This window comes from Meriones unguiculatus, chromosome 10 (genome assembly GCF_030254825.1).
Source record: "Meriones unguiculatus strain TT.TT164.6M chromosome 10, Bangor_MerUng_6.1, whole genome shotgun sequence".
NCBI lineage: Eukaryota > Metazoa > Chordata > Mammalia > Rodentia > Muridae > Meriones > Meriones unguiculatus.
The window spans coordinates 45,139,174-45,155,456 of record NC_083358.1 but is presented as its reverse complement, the minus strand read 5'-3'; the positions used below and the strand labels follow the sequence as shown (position 1 = coordinate 45,155,456).

The 16,283-nt window shown below is 45.2% G+C and overlaps 1 protein-coding gene across 1 annotated transcript in view; it reads left to right on the top strand.

The window, feature by feature from the left end:
• LOC132657110 (grainyhead-like protein 2 homolog) overlaps positions 1-13,990 on the top strand; it is a 51,792-nt gene extending 37,802 nt beyond the window's left edge. Inside the window, exons 8-10 of the mRNA XM_060393329.1 lie at positions 2,337-2,422; positions 12,090-12,154; positions 13,876-13,990. Coding sequence (XP_060249312.1) covers positions 2,337-2,422; positions 12,090-12,154; positions 13,876-13,990 — 266 coding nt within the window. The remainder of the gene's footprint in view (positions 1-2,336; positions 2,423-12,089; positions 12,155-13,875) is intronic.
• The last annotated feature ends 2,293 nt before the right edge of the window (positions 13,991-16,283 follow it).

Below are 16,283 nucleotides of genomic sequence, written 5' to 3'. Positions count from 1 at the left end.
AGGATGGAGACATCACTGGGCCCTTGCTCTTAGCAGTCGCTCAAGAAGAATGGTGACAGTTAACAGCAAAGCCATCGTTACAGGTTGTTTTTCCTTTGCAGCCACTTGTCAGGGTAACTGGGTCAGAGTCATTTTGGGGCTCCACAAGAGGCTGCCTGCCTTTGGCTGTGTGATGTCTGGGATGTTCAGTGCTGGTTCCTGTTGTGGTTGGCAGGATTGTTGCCATTGGTACACCCCAGAATAAATCTAATGAAAACTGGCTCTGTGGGCAAGCCCTCTAACGGTCTGGAGCCCAGTATGGCCTCTAGGCTAGCTGTCAGCAAGCCTGACAGGGGAAGGCTGAGACTGCCCCACCTGCTCAACAAAACAGAACAAAATGAAGCACCTGAGCTCTTACCAGCCACCCCTGAGCAACAGGAAAAGCAATGGTTCAAGCTGAGGCTATTTATTAGTAGTGCTAATTTTAATAGAATGTAATCTCTCTAGGGTCATCCTGATGGAAGTTGCTCTTTCCCTCTCTTTCTGTTGTTGAGAGCTTCAAGAAGTTACAGAATTTCCACCAAGTAATAGCTACCAGTATGTCTTCCTCTTGAGTTTACTCTTCCTTATCTGGATGTAGCCAGGGTCCGCATTCTAAGTATTTTTCTCACACTGTTCACATTGCCTCCTTTTCTGATAGCCTTTGGGTTCTAGGCAGCTTAACTGACATGGAAGTGATGCAGGATTGCTTCAAGGGACTAAAGTTGTAAACTTGTAGGAAATGCAGTCAGTCTGCATATTTACTCGGCACTTCTGTTTTGATGTTTGATAAAGAAGGCACCAGTGCCCAAGTCTGCCTCTCTCCTTCCTCTGCCTCTCCTCCCGTTACCACAGTCACCGCCATCTAGCTGAACATTCACAGGCCACAGAAGGGAGTTTGGGCAGAACCCCTGTCAATGTGGCCTTTATATGCACAGCTTTAAGAAAGCCTTTGGGACGGAGGGGGAGGGGAGACATGGAGTTTGGATTTGGCTGATTTCATTTCCCAGTCCTGCCTATGTTTTTCTGCCGATGGTGATGGTAGCTAGGTGGATTTAAGATGATAGTTGAGATGTAGGCTCACCAGTGTTTTGCTGTTATTGTTTTTGCCTGGGGCAGTTTTCCCTAGTGTGGACAGATGAGGGGTTTCAGCTTTTTCTTCCCTTGGGTGGGAAGTTATGCTGCTGCCAGAGGATAAAAAGAGTAGCCCTCTGGAATGCCGGACTGCACCTGAATGACAGTGGCCAGTTTTTTGTTTGTTTGTTTGTTTGTTTTGTTTGTTTTTGTTTTCTGGAAGCTGCCCTTTCAGCATGATTGCTGGAGTGGTGGGCACAGGAGGAGGACTCAGTGGTCAGGGGAAGCAGAAGCAAGGGTGACCATGTTTGTGGGACCCCACAGGTGCATCTTAGCCTCCCGAGGTCCATTTACATTGCTGAGATCGGCAGTGCCTGCCCATCTTAGCCTGCACACTCCCCAGTTCAGAGCTCTTACAGAGAAGTGAAAGGAAAAGCTATGCCCTCGCTGGAGGGCACAGGGGCCACACCTACTTCCTGGTTGCTTCTGTAGGTTGAAGACTGAGCCTCTCTGTGTGCTGGGCCTAGATGAAGCCTACCACATGGACCTTATTTCCCAGAACTGGCAGCAGGCACCTATGTGCTGGATGCTAGTGTCCTACTTCACAGATTATCCAGACAGGGAAAGATTAAGTCATTAGGGTCACAGCAGGGGCTGAGCTGGACTTGCACCCAAATCTGTGATTCTCTGCATCCTAAGTTCTTCCTGGACTGTCCTAGGTGCTACCCTGTGCAGGAGAATGTCTGCCTGACCTTCTCTTCTCCTGGTGTCATTCCTTTCTAGATTTGGTGCTTCTATGCTCTTCACAACTCAGAGATACTTGAGTATCTTAGCCTTCTCCCTCACTTCACCATGGTAGGAGCTGTCTGGAAAGCATCCTCTTTTTGGCTCTTTCTTTATGACTCTCACAATGGTGTCTAGGTCATCTGGTACCTGCCTGTCTCTCCTAATGGACCATAAACTCCCTAAAGGCAGAGAATGGGGTCTATTAGCTCTCTGCCTCAACCTCAGCTCTTGGTATATACAGCCTATGGCACCCAGGAGCCTTCAGTGGTATTCACTGAATGAGCACAGGGAACAGTAGTCATGAGGAGACTGTGTGCCTTTCTTGAGAAACTAAAGTGTGGATCTAGGTGTCAGAGCTGGTACATCCCAGTAGTCATTGGCCTTTTGGCAGAGCAGGTGGTGTCAGCTTGAGACTCCCATGTGACAGGAGTCACGCTGGCTGTCCCCTTCTCTTGCAGTGCTTTTGTACGTGCGGAAGGAGAGTGATGACGTGTTGGACGCCCTGATGCTGAGATCGCCCACAGTGAAGGGCCTGATGGAAGCGGTAAGCCACAGCCCCCTCAGCCTCCAGAGTCCCTTCCCTGCCACCTGGGCAGAACTTAGGTGGCTCCAGAATCAGAAAGAAAGTGAAGAGTCGAGTTCTTTGTAAATATCCATGTCTGTGTCAGCCTATCAGCGTGTTAAGACAGACTTTTGGAATAACAGCCAAATTCCTATTGGTTCCAGACTAATCATCCCAGTCAGATGCTTTGGAGGAAGGATAACATGGGGCTTTTGTTTATCTGTTTTAATAAAACCAAATTAGGTGCATATAGTGTACAAATAAACACAAACCAAAAAATGTATGGTGCCTTGTTGGCTTGGGTAGCGTATTCCAAAGTGGAGAGAGAACATGTTGGTTATGGGGAAAGATCTGCTGCAGAACTGCAGTGGTTTGAGATGATTCTCCCCTTCTCTCCGCTGCCCTAGGCCAGGGTTAGCAGCACGACCTAGGGAAAGCTGTGTTTTATTCACACGCTGTTCACCTAGCTTTGACTGTGCCTCAGTATGAGCAGTTTCAGAGACAGCTGTGCAGTAGGGGATAGGCTGTGGCAGTGATGGGGACCAGCGCTGCCTCTCACCTCTCCTGGGGGCTGCTGGTCTGAGAAATGCATCGGATGGGATATTTGGGCTTATGGCTGAACACTGCAGTACGTGAGGAAGTTCCTATGTGTAGACCACACAACACAGTGGCCTGAGATCACTTTCATTTGTACTTTTCCCTGGTGTGTGTCCATGCTAGAACATGCTACAAACCAGCGCTTCCTTCTCTTTACTGGCAGAGTAATCATTCACTGTATGAACACAACATACTTCATTCTTTTTTCATTCATTCAGCTGACAGGTCCATGTGCTTTTCCTTCTTGAGTTGCTCCTGAGAATGCCCTGCTGTGAATGCTCATGGGCTACTTTCTGTTTGGACATCTGTTTCCAATTCTTTAGGAGTATATACAGAGTAAAACTGGCAGGAAGACACAAAATGCCCTCTATTACACGATTTAATTTATCAGTAATGTCCAGAATCAATGACTTCTGGGAGAGAGAAAGCAGGCAAGTTTGCCATGGGTTGGGGAGCAGAAGGAAGATCTACACTAGTGCATTTCCTGTGGAAGTGATGAGAATGTTTTGGAACTTGAGAGAACAGCTGTGTGATATTGTGAATGTATTGTGAGTGTCTATCTACAGTTCTGAGTAGTAATCAGAAAAAAATTAGAAGAATGTGGCCACGGTGGGTTTCATACTGCTCCCACCCTGGCATTTCATGACCCTGGTCATTCTGAGCAGAGCAGCACTGTCACTCTCCAGAAAGCGCAGGAGGAGGCTTGGCAGCTTTTTATTTGTCGTGACTTGTGGGGACTATTGATTTCTATTCTACTCAGAGCAGAAACAAATCCAGAAGCAAATGCAAGAAAGACTATGGAACTTCTAATGAACTATGATTTTTGTTGTTTGTTTTGTTTTGAGACAGGGTCTTACTGTGTAGCCCCAGCTGACCTGCAATTCACTGACTGTATAAGCAAGGCTGGCCTATATAATTCAGAGATCCACCTGCTTCTGCCCCGGTAGTGCCAGGACTAAAGGCTGTGTCACCACCATCATGGGCTCTGAATTTTAAACTGATTAGAAAGAACAGATACTACAAAAGGCCCAGAAGGGATGGACCAAGATTTTTTTTAATGACCTTGAAATTGCTGAAGGATGGATAAATGGTCTACAAAATAATGTAAAATAGTCAGATTTCTCTGAACATCATTGTCCACTTCCATACCTTAGTCTGGTTTTTAAGAGCAGATAAAATAATTGTTTATAGGAGTATCTAGAGGTTATTTCAATGCACATTCTTAGTCCTTCCTGCTGAAGAGGCAATGTTGCTGAAGATTCAGGCTGACCTGGATTCTTGCCTCACCTTTCTGAGCACAGGGATTATGGGACTGTAAGCATATACCACGAGGCCTTGTAGGAATCCATATTTAACCAACTCCTAGAACAGCCTGAGGGATGGATACCACAGATCTAGAACAGGTTTGAACTGCTGTGCTATGCTGGGATCCTGCTTTGGTCCTTGGTGTCTTTTTTTCCTTCTGTAACCTCTGTCTACTTTCATAAGTACCCTGAAGATGTGTTCACACTGGACCACTGTGGAACAAAAGGTCACTTCACCTACTCAACAGCAACTTTTCTAACTTTTCAGCCTCCCTTCAACTCCTGTGTTGTTTTGGTAGATGGTAAATGGGGGTGAGGCAGGGGAATGGGTAGAGAGAGCTGCAAGCCTTGGAAACTTCAGGTTCCCTCCATGGCTTTAGTCATAGTCTTCAGGCAATTCTGGCTTCATCTTCCTTTCAACTTGGAACAAAAAAGTTTCCTTAACGTTTAACACAAACTACCTGCTTGCTTCTGGAGTGTTACAAGTGGGAAAGGTGGTCAAGAAGAGCCTTTTCAGGGTCCACAAGTGGGCTGGTAGTGATCTACAAACCAAGTTCATTGACCTTAGGGGTGTCAAGACCACAGGCTCTGTCGAAGGGGACCATCAGCGTGTGATGGAGATGGTGTCTTTTGAAGAACACTAGAGCTTACTAATGTAGTTCTCTTTTTAAAAATGATTTATTTGTTTTATGTGCATTGGTGTTTTGCCTGTATATATGTCTGTGTAAGTGTGTCAAGTCACTTGGAGCTGGATTACAGTCAGTTGTAAACTGCCATGTGGGTGTTGGGAATTGAACTCAGGTCCTCTGGAAGAACAGGCAGTGCTCTTAACCACTGAGCCATTTCTCCAGCTAATGTAATTCTATCCTGAGTTGATTTGTGTCTCTGTGTGAGGTAGGAAAACTGACTGGAATGTGGATCCGCCGAGAACCAGGATATTTTATTATACTCACATTTACCAGTACATGTTTGTATGTTATAATAAATATGTACATGGGTATATAATATGCATGTGTAATGTATGTGTATTCCTATATATTGTAATATGTATGCATAAAATGAATACATAAATTTATACATCATCTCTCCATATCTAGAATTTGTTTCACAACTTTCCATAATACTAAACTTCATGAGTACTCAAGTCCATGTATTTTATATAAAATAGCATATTCCTACGCAACTTCGGCAATCCTCCATCTGCTTTAAACCATCCCTAGTTACACTACCTGATGAATGTAAAAGCTATGTAGATAACATTGTTTAAGAAGTAATGGCAAAAAATATCTATACATATTCAGCACAAGCACAACTTTTATAAAATACTTTTGATCTTTAGTCACTTAACCCTGTGGGTGCTGCTTGCAGTTATCGAGGGCAGACTGTATAGATGTCCGTATTGTTAGTGGCATAAATATGGGTGGGTGATATGTGTTTGTGTGAAATGAATCCACATATGTAAACGTGTCAAGAGTACAGTAGAGTGGTCAGTATTCCCTGTCTTCAGCCATGACTCTGTTACTTGGATATATGTTCCCTTTTACTTATTTTATTGCAGTTTTGTCATTAGCATACAAGACATTAGATTAAAACATTTTTGAACAAAGTGATTTTTAGTACACTCTCCTCCCTCAGTCTTCCCACCTCTTGTCCCCAACCTCTGGCAACCTCCTTCAGTCTCTTTTCTTCTTTCATGTCATACGTGCCCTCGTTTTTTCTGGTTTTGTTTTTAAAGTAGTCTTTTACTTTTTAAAAAAAGAAAATAATTATTGACAGTGATGAAATGTGACTCTGTCACCTAAAAAAAATACAACTGTGTTTCCACCCTTCCTTCAGGTGTGAACTGGTATTTGAATCAGAAGGTACCATATCAGACAGATTCATGAACAGTTCCGAGGTGGTGACTTTCTGTAGCCCACATGGATGTCCTACAGCCTGTGAGCCAGGCCACATGATGGGTGCAGTAGCTCGGTTAGCTAGAAGGTGGTATGCTCACTTTAAAAAAACTGGTGTTTGTGTGTATGTGTGTGCACATGTGTTTTCATCAGTGAGCATGGGCTGTGTCATGTGTGGAGGTCAGAGGACAACACTGAGGTCACTTCAGCTTCCCCCTGATTGAGACAGGCTCAGTCTCTGCTGTAGCACCTGCTGCAAGTCCATGGGAGCTCGGCCATTGCAGGTGTGCACTGCAGCATCTGGCTAAACGTGCAGTTTGGACATCCAGACTCAGGTCCCCATGCTGTGTGGCAGGCACTTTAACCACTTAACCACTGAGGTGTGTGGGCTTGCTGTTTCTTGAGACTGTTTCAGAGCTTGCCTGGCTCTTACCACAAGCATACACAGCAGCAAGCAAAAGATCATACCTCCTAACTGTGCTACTTCCTGTGGGCCAAGCATTCATACACACTAGTCTAGGGGGGCCATTCCTGAAACCACCACATAGTAACCTTATGAAGAGTGAACTTTGACCACAGAACCTTGGAGCTTGTTCTGGAGGTCAGTGAAGCCACTCAGACCTCAGGGCTCTTGCACATGCTGTCCCCTCTGCCAGGATGCTCTTCTTTCATATCACGATGTTGGGGCTGCTTACCCCCAGCTCGTGGGGCCTGTCAGACCACTCACATAAATAACACCTCTTCTCTGTGTGCCTCCACCTGCTTTATTTTATTTCAACCTGGTGTCTTGATCAGTTTTTATTGTCAACTTGACATGACCTAGAGTCACCTAGGACAAGGGACCCTCAGTTGAAGAATTGCCTGAGACAGACTGGCTTTTGGCCATTTCTGTGAAAAATTGTCTTGACTGATGAATGATATGGGAAGACCCAGCCTGCTGAGTCAGCACTGTCTCTAGACGGCTGAGCAAGAGCCAGTCAGAAAACCAGTAAGCAGCTTTCCTTTCTGCCTTTCTGCTTTACTTCCTGCTTGAGTTTTTTAGCTTCTCAGTAACAGACTGGTATTTGAGGTATAAGAGGAAATAAACTTTGTCCTCAAGTTGCTGATGGTCAGAATGTTTTGCTACTGCAAGAGGAAAGAAGCCAGACCACCTGGCATACCTAATATTGGTTGGGTGTTCCTTCCTTCTTTTCTCCAGTAGAATATGCAGTCCCGAGGGGTTTGTCTCTTGCTGTCAGTTGCATATCCTCAGGCCTTGGGCACAATGTTTGTTGCAAATGTTTGCTATTCGCAGAGTATGTCCCAACATGCTGAGTGCTACAGGCTCCTTTTAATTATTGTCATACTCCTATGAACATGGCATGGAAATAGCATCATCACCATTTTACAGATAGGGAAAATGAGGCTGGAAGACATAGGTGCCTCTTTTACCAAGCTCTACCCCAAATGGTGGCACCACCCTAAGCTCTCCATCAACTCAAGTCTAGGTAGGCAGATGTCCATATGTTTACATAAAAGAAGAATAAACAATGCCAGTCACACAAAGAGTAAAGGGAAAGCAAGAATCGATAATAAGCATCTGGGAAAGAGGTGGGATAGACAGTTGATTGATCAGCCCTTTGCCAAGTACATGCTTTGGAGAGTGGAGAGCCTAATTACTGAAAAGAGGAGCCAGGAATCGATTCCTTTTTCTTTTAGAAAAAAGGGCGACTGAACAGACATGAGACTACTGCTGTTGAGTAAGCAAACTTTTTCACTTGAAAATTAAAAAGAAATTGCAAGTGACACTAACCAAAGCCAAATCTTAGAAGGCAACTGAGTGAGAATAATTAGGTGAAAATACTGGGGACTCCATCCTCCCCCTCCCCCTACTCCCAGCACACGTACACATGCAGCAAGCACTATGCACAGAAAGGAATGCTATCCAGGGCTTCCTACATTTTTGTGCCATGGGTGCCTTTTGCAATTTCAAATCCATTGACTCTTTGAGAGTGCTTTTAAGTATCTAAACTAAAACAGAATTACAAAGAAAAGCAATGGCATTATGAAAGGCAGTCACCAAGATGGTAGAAAGTGTCTGTGATGTAGGATAGTGCATCAGATATGATGTAGGGATAAGATGAGTAGCATCCAGTGCGGTGGGTGAGTGCAGCCCATACTGTGAAATGCATACAGAAATTTTTAAAGATTCATTATTTTGTGTGTATGTCTGTGCACATCTGTCCCTACTGATGAGGAAGTAGTAAACATCCTTGTGGAAATAGAACCCGAGTCCTTTGCAAGAAGAACAAGTGCTCTTGGCCGCTGAGCCAGCTTTCCACCCTGCAGGCCGAATGCTAATGCACCACAAAATATCCGTGATCCACACCACCAAAAAACAAGCTAGTTGCTGTGTGGGAAAGGCATAGAAAGGTTCTGGTTTGAGGCTAATTTAAGTATGGGTGTATGTATGTTGTCCTATCCGAGTTCTGTGCATCGTCTTGCTGTGGCTCTGGCCAGCTATGCTGAGGAAGTAATCAGGAAATAATGTGGAAGCAGGCTGCTCTCAAGGAGTTTCTGAGAACTAGTTCTGTTCACTGAGTGGTTCTAGATCCCCAGTGAATGAGTAAGGAAGTGAGGTCACTCTTGAGAGCCTTGCCATTTCAGCAAGAACTGAATTCAGTTCAGAGCTCAAAAGACAGAGCTAGCTCACCATACCGGGTTCCTCTCTCTCTCCCTCCTCCCTCTCCCTTCTTCCATCTCTTTCTGGGTCTCATGTGTCCCAGGCTGCCTTCAAAACTTGCTATGCAGGGGAGGTTGACCTTGAACATATGCTCCACCTGCAGTGCTGAGATTGTACAGATACCCTTCACACCCAGTTTATGTGGTCTTGGGGCTCAAACCTAGCCTTGTGTATACTAGGAAAGCACTCTTATCAACCTGTCTAAAATGGAAGTGGCTCCCTTTTATTTGCATATGCAAATAGGACATCAAGGGGCTTGCTAAATAGTGTAGGGGCCTCAATGGGAGGAAGAGAGAAGAGAGTAGAGGCAATGTAAAGTATTCCTGAGAGGCTTAACATTTTTTATTAACTTCTCAACTTTTTATTTCTCATTTTATTGAATTATGGTTCAATTGTCTTTGTTACACATTATATGACAGAGTATCTTTGGGAAATTCAGTATGTATGTGTATATGCATTTACTATTATATAAACTAGACCAACCGTGTCATTGTAATTTATCTGCTAAATTTCTCCAATTCTGAATTAAGTCTTCCACCATGCGTGTGTGTTTTTGAGACTTCCTGTGTCCATTCATTTCCCTTAGCTTTTGCCTCTCCAGCTGCTACTCATCTGCTTCTCATTTTATCTGCCTATTTGTTTGTTTACATTTTCTGCAAACAGGCCCTTCTAACACAAGGCCTGTTTTCTTTGCTGCCTCCAGGCTCTTGTGAGAAATGTTGCCTTTTCTATTTATTTGCACGTTCATGTGGAAGTCAGTAAACAACTTGCAAGAGTCAAGGTTCTTGCCTTCCACCTTGTGTTTCTGGAGTTGAGCTCACCTGGCCAGCCTTGGTGGTGAGGGCCTTTACCCACTGAGCCATCCCACTGGCCAACAAGTGTGTTGTTTTGTTTTGTTAACTTTTGTTCATTGGGCCTTATTGTGGCTGTGGGGAAACCTCATCAGGACCACCAGTGATGTGCCCCACGCAGGCAAGAGGATACTTGTCTAGTCTGTCTTTATCACCCTGCCTCTCTGTCTTGCTTCTGAGTGTACATATGGTGAAGAGGTCTTTCTGCCCTGTGGTAGGGATGGAAAGGCAGGAACCTAGGGTTCTCTGGAACAAACTTTTCTCAGGATCTCAGCTCTCCCCTAGGGTTCTGCAGCCCTTTTCTAACCTGTGCTGCACTTCCTAAGTCTGGGTCCCAACCTTACCTGTGAGCCACTAGTGAGGGGATGGCACATAGTTGGAGTAGATCTTTCTCGAATACATCTTGCCACTTTGTACTTACAAAAATGACACAATCATAAAAATAAGCACTGTGGAATTATACAAAGTAAAAGGGAGCTTGAATCTGACCATTTATCAATGTAGCTATCATTAATTGCTATGTCATTTAAATATTTTATATACATTTAAATATATGTAAACATTAAAAATTCAGATAAGATTATACTATATTGACAAATTTTCACTTATTTTCCCCTCTAATATGCTAGCAATTTTTAAAGTGTAAGTGAAGAAAATGTCAAGATATTTAATGCATATTTGTTATGACTTTCCTCTGTTATGAACAGGTATGTTCCAAACATGTTTGAGCATGAGAGTATTTCTGTATGTCCGATTACTAGACATGATGTCAATGGCTCATATTCACTTTTAAAAACTATGCTTCTGTCAAACTTCTTTTCCAGGAGGCTGAGGGTCACTATTCCTTATATAGAATCTGAACACTGCTGTTTCCTCATGCTCTGACCAACATTAGATTATGACTTCAGTTTTGTTTCGTTTTAGATTTTTTAGATTAATTTTTAATGTGTCATTTGTCTGCCGTGTGTGCAGGTACATATGGAGGCCAAAAGAGGGCATCAGATCCATCAGAGCTGTAAACCAAAAGCAGAAAATGTTTAAACCTGCTGGATCTCTCATTCCCTTCCTTCCCCCTGCCCCCCGCTTGGTTTTCCAAGACAGGATTTCTGTCCTGGATTCACTTTGTAGACCAGGCTGGCCTCCAACTCACAGATCCACCTGCCTCTGCCTTCCAGAGTGCTGGGATTATAGGGGTGTGCCATGGCACCTGGCTCATTTGCATTTTTGATAGTTAAATTAAAAGTACTATCCTATCATTATTTTCATTTGAAATTTTTAAGTAAAAGTTCAGTGCAGTTTTCATATGCTTATTGCCTGATTATATTCTTCTTGTATATAATTTTTCTGTTTTTTTTCTTTCTTCTCTGCCCTGTTCCCCATCGAGTTCTTTTTAACGAAGCAGTTTGCTCTGTATATATTGTTTGTATTTTAAAATGCTTCCCAGCATATTATTTTTCTTTGTGGTATGTTTGAGCTACTGATATTTCAGAATTCCACAGTTATTACTATTCAGGCTTGTTTTGCAGGTGTCATGTCTCCCAGAAAAACTGTACTTAGGATGATGGCTATCTGAAGAATGAACTCATGTTTATCTTTTCCTGTGCTTTCATGGTCTCAGTGGTCTCATCTTTCATATATAAATCTTTTATCCACCTGAACTTTTTCTCTCACTACCTCTTGAGGTTGGTCTGGAGAGCATTCCATCGCTCATGCTGACCTCAGGGCTGGGCTCACAGGGGTGAACCACTGCAAGTGGCTCAGTTGAAATGTGTTTTGATGCATGGCTACCTATTTAATCCAACATTGTGAGTAGATGTTTTTTTTTTTCCAAGGGATCGGAAATGCCACTTTTATCAAGATTGTTTTGCTGAGTGATTTAAGATCTATCCAAAGGGAGAATCAAAATTGGGATGGCACTAGACATGGGCTCTGACACACTGTGAAGCATGAGCTGCATTTCTCTTCCTTCTAAGGGCAGAGGAAATAATGACTTGGTGAAACTAGTCAGGGCCATAGTTAGTGAGCTGTGACCCTGTGGCTGCTAATGTGGATTGGGGCTCCATTCACTTCTCTACGCCTCATTTTGCTAATCTATAAAGCCAGTGGCTTGGGCTGAATGGTCTCAGCAGTTAGTGCAGGGAAAGTGTTCATCATGAGATTTCCTGACGTGTCTCATTAGGGGACTGTGCTGTGCTCAGATGTGAGGTCTGAGCTGGAATGCTGTGCATCCCAGTGTGTCCCTGATCTCTGCTGACCACTTTCCTGTTATTCATGTTTCAGCTGTCTGAGAAGTATGGGCTGCCAGTGGAGAAAATCACAAAGCTTTATCAGAAGAGCAAAAATGGGTAAGAAAAAAGCTAACTCAGCTAGCTGCCCTGTCTGCAAGGTACATTTTTAATATAGCTTTACCTGTTGTCACATCCGTGGCCCACGATGCTAGCAGTTCAGGCAGGGAGACCCACAATGCATTTCTAACATGTCACCCGAGGTGCTTTCATCTACTGACAGCCTCACATGGGCGGGAGTAGTCTAGAGGTGGTGGGACATTGGGGAAAATGACGTTGCAGAACTACATGTAGCTCTTCACATTGGCTTCTGAGTGACACAGTACGGACAAAAATTAGCTGAGGCTAAAGGAAATTATTTCAAGGTAATCATTAATGAAATCTCAAATGGGCGTCAGGCTGCTCGCCCACATGGTAAGGAACAGTGAACAGTTAGTCCTTCCTGGTTGGGTGGTGAGGAGCCTCTGGGTTCCCTGCTCCATTTCCTCCTCACAGGCTCACTGAGGAGGAATGAAGCCCAGGGCCTGCTTAAGTATTTGCCCCAGGTCTCACTTTCAGTAAACAGAAAGCATATTCAATGCCTGCAGGGAGGTGGGCCGCTTCAATGGCCTCAAGGATCAAGTGCTTCCCTCTCCTCTGCCCCTCTTAAGACCTTTCTAAGGCTTCCTCTTTGGGAGTAGGTACCATAAAACTCTTCTGGACCCTTTTCATAAAGAAAATATGACCTGGGTTCTCGGGCTTTCTGATTTTGCAGTCTTTGGCTGACGGAGCATCAAACTTGAACTCCTGTTAGACACTCGGTGAATGTGTGCTGCAGTTCTTTCCAAGATCAGTGCAGTAGGCTGGGGATACCACTTTGAGTGAAGCCTCAAGTCTTGCTGGCTAGAGAGCTTCAGTGTGGACAAACACACTGCTGATAGCACTGCCTTTCAGCACTGGGCCTGTGAAGGCCTATGCATAAGGCTTTTATCCCAACATCAGCCCACTAAGCGTGGGTGCCTTTTAATTCCGTAAAAGAACAAACTGAAGGTATGGCAGCATCCCTGATGACACCACTATAAAGTGATTCAGGGAGTCATTCTTTCTCAAGTGGAAATCTCTTTGGCTAACAAGAGTGAGACAGGCTCAGGCACTTCTCAATCACAGATAGAGGTGCTGGAGGGACACTTTACTGGTTAAGAGCGTGTGTGGCTCTTCCACAGGACCCTGGTTTCATTCTCAGCACCTACATGGCATCTCACAACTACCTGCAATTCTAGTCCAGGGGATTAAATTGGTCTTCAGAACTCTGAGGGTACCATGCACAATGCACACATACCGTACACAGAGATGCATTCAGGCAAAACACTCAAATATAAGACAAAAACAAAATTTATATAAAAAAAATCACAGATAGACTCTGGAAGTTGGTTTTCTTGAAACCAAACCACCATGGAGTAGGCAGCCAGGAAGAGGTGAAGTAGCTTGGGGTGAGGCAAAGCCAGCTTTAGACCCAGCTCAGGCGTTCATTGGCTGGGTGAAGTTGGAGAGCCATTGACCTTACTGAGTTGTTTCTTACTTGCAAAGCGCTGCTGATAAAACTTGCCTTTATAGTTGCTGTAGAGTCATATGTAACTTTTACTGTACATGTGTGTTCAGCCAAGGGCAGTTGAGGTTTGTAATGAAAATACAGAGGGGCCTAAGAATGTGATTAGTCAGTAGCTTGAAGGCTGCTCTTGCATAAAGCCCTCTGTTCACTGGCTTTGTTTCTTACCCCACCCCATCTCACCCAATTTCGGCAGCATCCTGATGAACATGGATGACAACATCATTGAACACTATTCAAATGAGGACACCTTCATCCTCAACATGGAGAGCATGGTGGAAGGCTTCAAGATCACGCTTATGGAGATCTGAGCACTGGGCCCAAGTCCCCTTGACAGGAGCTTCCGGTGCACTCCTTCCTGGGAGAGGTGGGCTCGCTGCCCTACAACCTGGAGACCCATCTCACCCATCTCAAGTGACTGTTACAAGACTGCTTGGAAGGGGGCAGGGCCCAAGGCCCACCAACAGACCAACAGTCAACTCTTCTACTTGCTTGGAGCTGAAGCCTGTATCCCTCGGCTAAGTTCTTTAAGCCTGTCAGGCCCTTATTTATTGTCCATTTTTTCCCCAAGAGCCTGGAGTCCAGGCCCTCCAGGACTCTACAAGTTACTGATAGCTCCACCTGAGACCTCCAGAGTTCCCCCTTCAAGGGAAACACAGCTAGTCCATTCATCTCGAAGAGCCTGGGGAACTGCGATGCCTTTTTTCTTACCTCTCCACATTTCTTGAGTGGATGGACAAGATGAGCTGCTTCTTGGCACAGTCGTCATGGGTGGGGTAAAGAGGACACCCATTTTCTGGCCTGGAACCTTCAGGTTGCTCTGAGGAAGGTCATTTTGCTTAAATACCTCCAGGGGATCTCAGCAAATAGCCACTGGGCCTTGTTCAGGAAGACATTCCGCTACCATGTCAGTAATAAGGAGCACAAAGTATGATTGACAGCCATGTACATAATTTGTACCTAATATTGCAATAATATATTTTACCTGTGATATGTGGGCATGTTTACTGCCATTGCCCTGGAGGGGACATACTTGGAGACTCAGAGCATTCTGCTCTATCTGAGAGGAGGCTAGGAAAGAGGCCTTTAAGGTATCATGTGACTGGTGAATGCCAAGATGGACTCTCCACTGAGCCATGCTGAGGACTTGTTTCCCCAAATGGAGCCCTCTCCCCTCAGACATGACTCTCCCTTGAGGCCATCACATTTTGTCTCATGGTGATCTGTTGTCTAAGAGTGTCCTTTGAGCTGTTCAGGAAAGATCATGCTGTCAGCGCCTTCTTTAGCACTGGAGTGAGACACCTTGAAGCTTATGCAAAGTTTCCGCAAGGGTTTGCACTGGGGTCCTATCCCTGGGGCCTGCTGCAGAACTGCTTGGCTTACAAGGGATGGACACAGTAGTGGCTCATAGTTTACAAGCATGTCCTTCATCTCAAGTGGCCCCTTTGCGAAGCGAGCCAGCAGCTCAGCTGGGCTGTGACCAGCAGACATTGCTTCCTCTGGCTTCTGAAGATGGGAAGAGGTGAGGCTGTCCACCCTGGCTGTGGAAAGTGTGGGATTTCTGGAACTTCTGAGACTGGCTTTGAGAGGCACACTGGAGAGCTAAGGCTGTTTCCTCCTCTCCTGGCCCTTGGGAGGGCAAGAGAAAAAGGCTTTCCTGAACAGCATGCCCCATGGTGGGCCTCAGTTCTCTTTGAGAGGACAGGTTGGTAGTTTGGGGATTTTTTTGTTACACTGTGGGCTGAGCACTAGTTCGGATAGTCAGGCACATCCCACCCCAAAGCCTGGATAATGGGGCAGCTTCCATGGAAAGGTCCAAATTTGTCTATGAAGCACTTTGATGTCTTACCTGGAGGCTCTGTTCTCCAGCTCCTGCCTTCTTGCCCCACCTTCCCCTGAGAGCCCGAGCAGCCGAGGCTGACTCTAGCCTAGCTACCCAAAGCTGCAGAGGAATGGGCTGGAGAGTAGGTGCTATGACCAAGAGGATCCAAAGAATAGCAGGGGCACCTTTCTGAGAGCCCACTGGGCTCCGAATCCCTCTGTGTTGCCAAAGGTTTGTATCCTGGGCTCAGCTCTGCTTAGTCCTCTGCTCCACCCCACATCACTTGCTGAACCAGCAGCTTGGGGACCCTCTAGGGCACTAGCAGGGCTCTGATCTAAGGCAGACAAACTCAGTGTTGGAAATATATGCTCTATGCACTTCCCATGCTACAGCACTTGGGGTTAGCTCCAAACATGAATGGCAGACCTTAGGGTGGCTCAGGATTCCAGGGAGACAGATCTATAGTGATCTGACAGGCTCCCAGCTCTTCTCTCCAGTTTCTGGAAAACTGACCATCTCCCCCGAGGCAGAGGACCAGCTGGAGATGGCTTTGCCTTTGTCCTGAGTCACTACAGTCCTTGTGGTAGCCAGAACAAGGGACATGAAGCCAGGACCACAAATAGGGGTACAGCGGCAGGTCCAGGAGTGTCTGTTGGTGGACTTCTCTGCATCCATCCCTCGCTGCATTAGCAGAGCTTTGCTGAGCATCATTTCCTGAACAAAAATAGCAAGATAGAAAAGCTTGTCTTTCCTTTGTCCCCGAATTAACCGCACCCAAACTT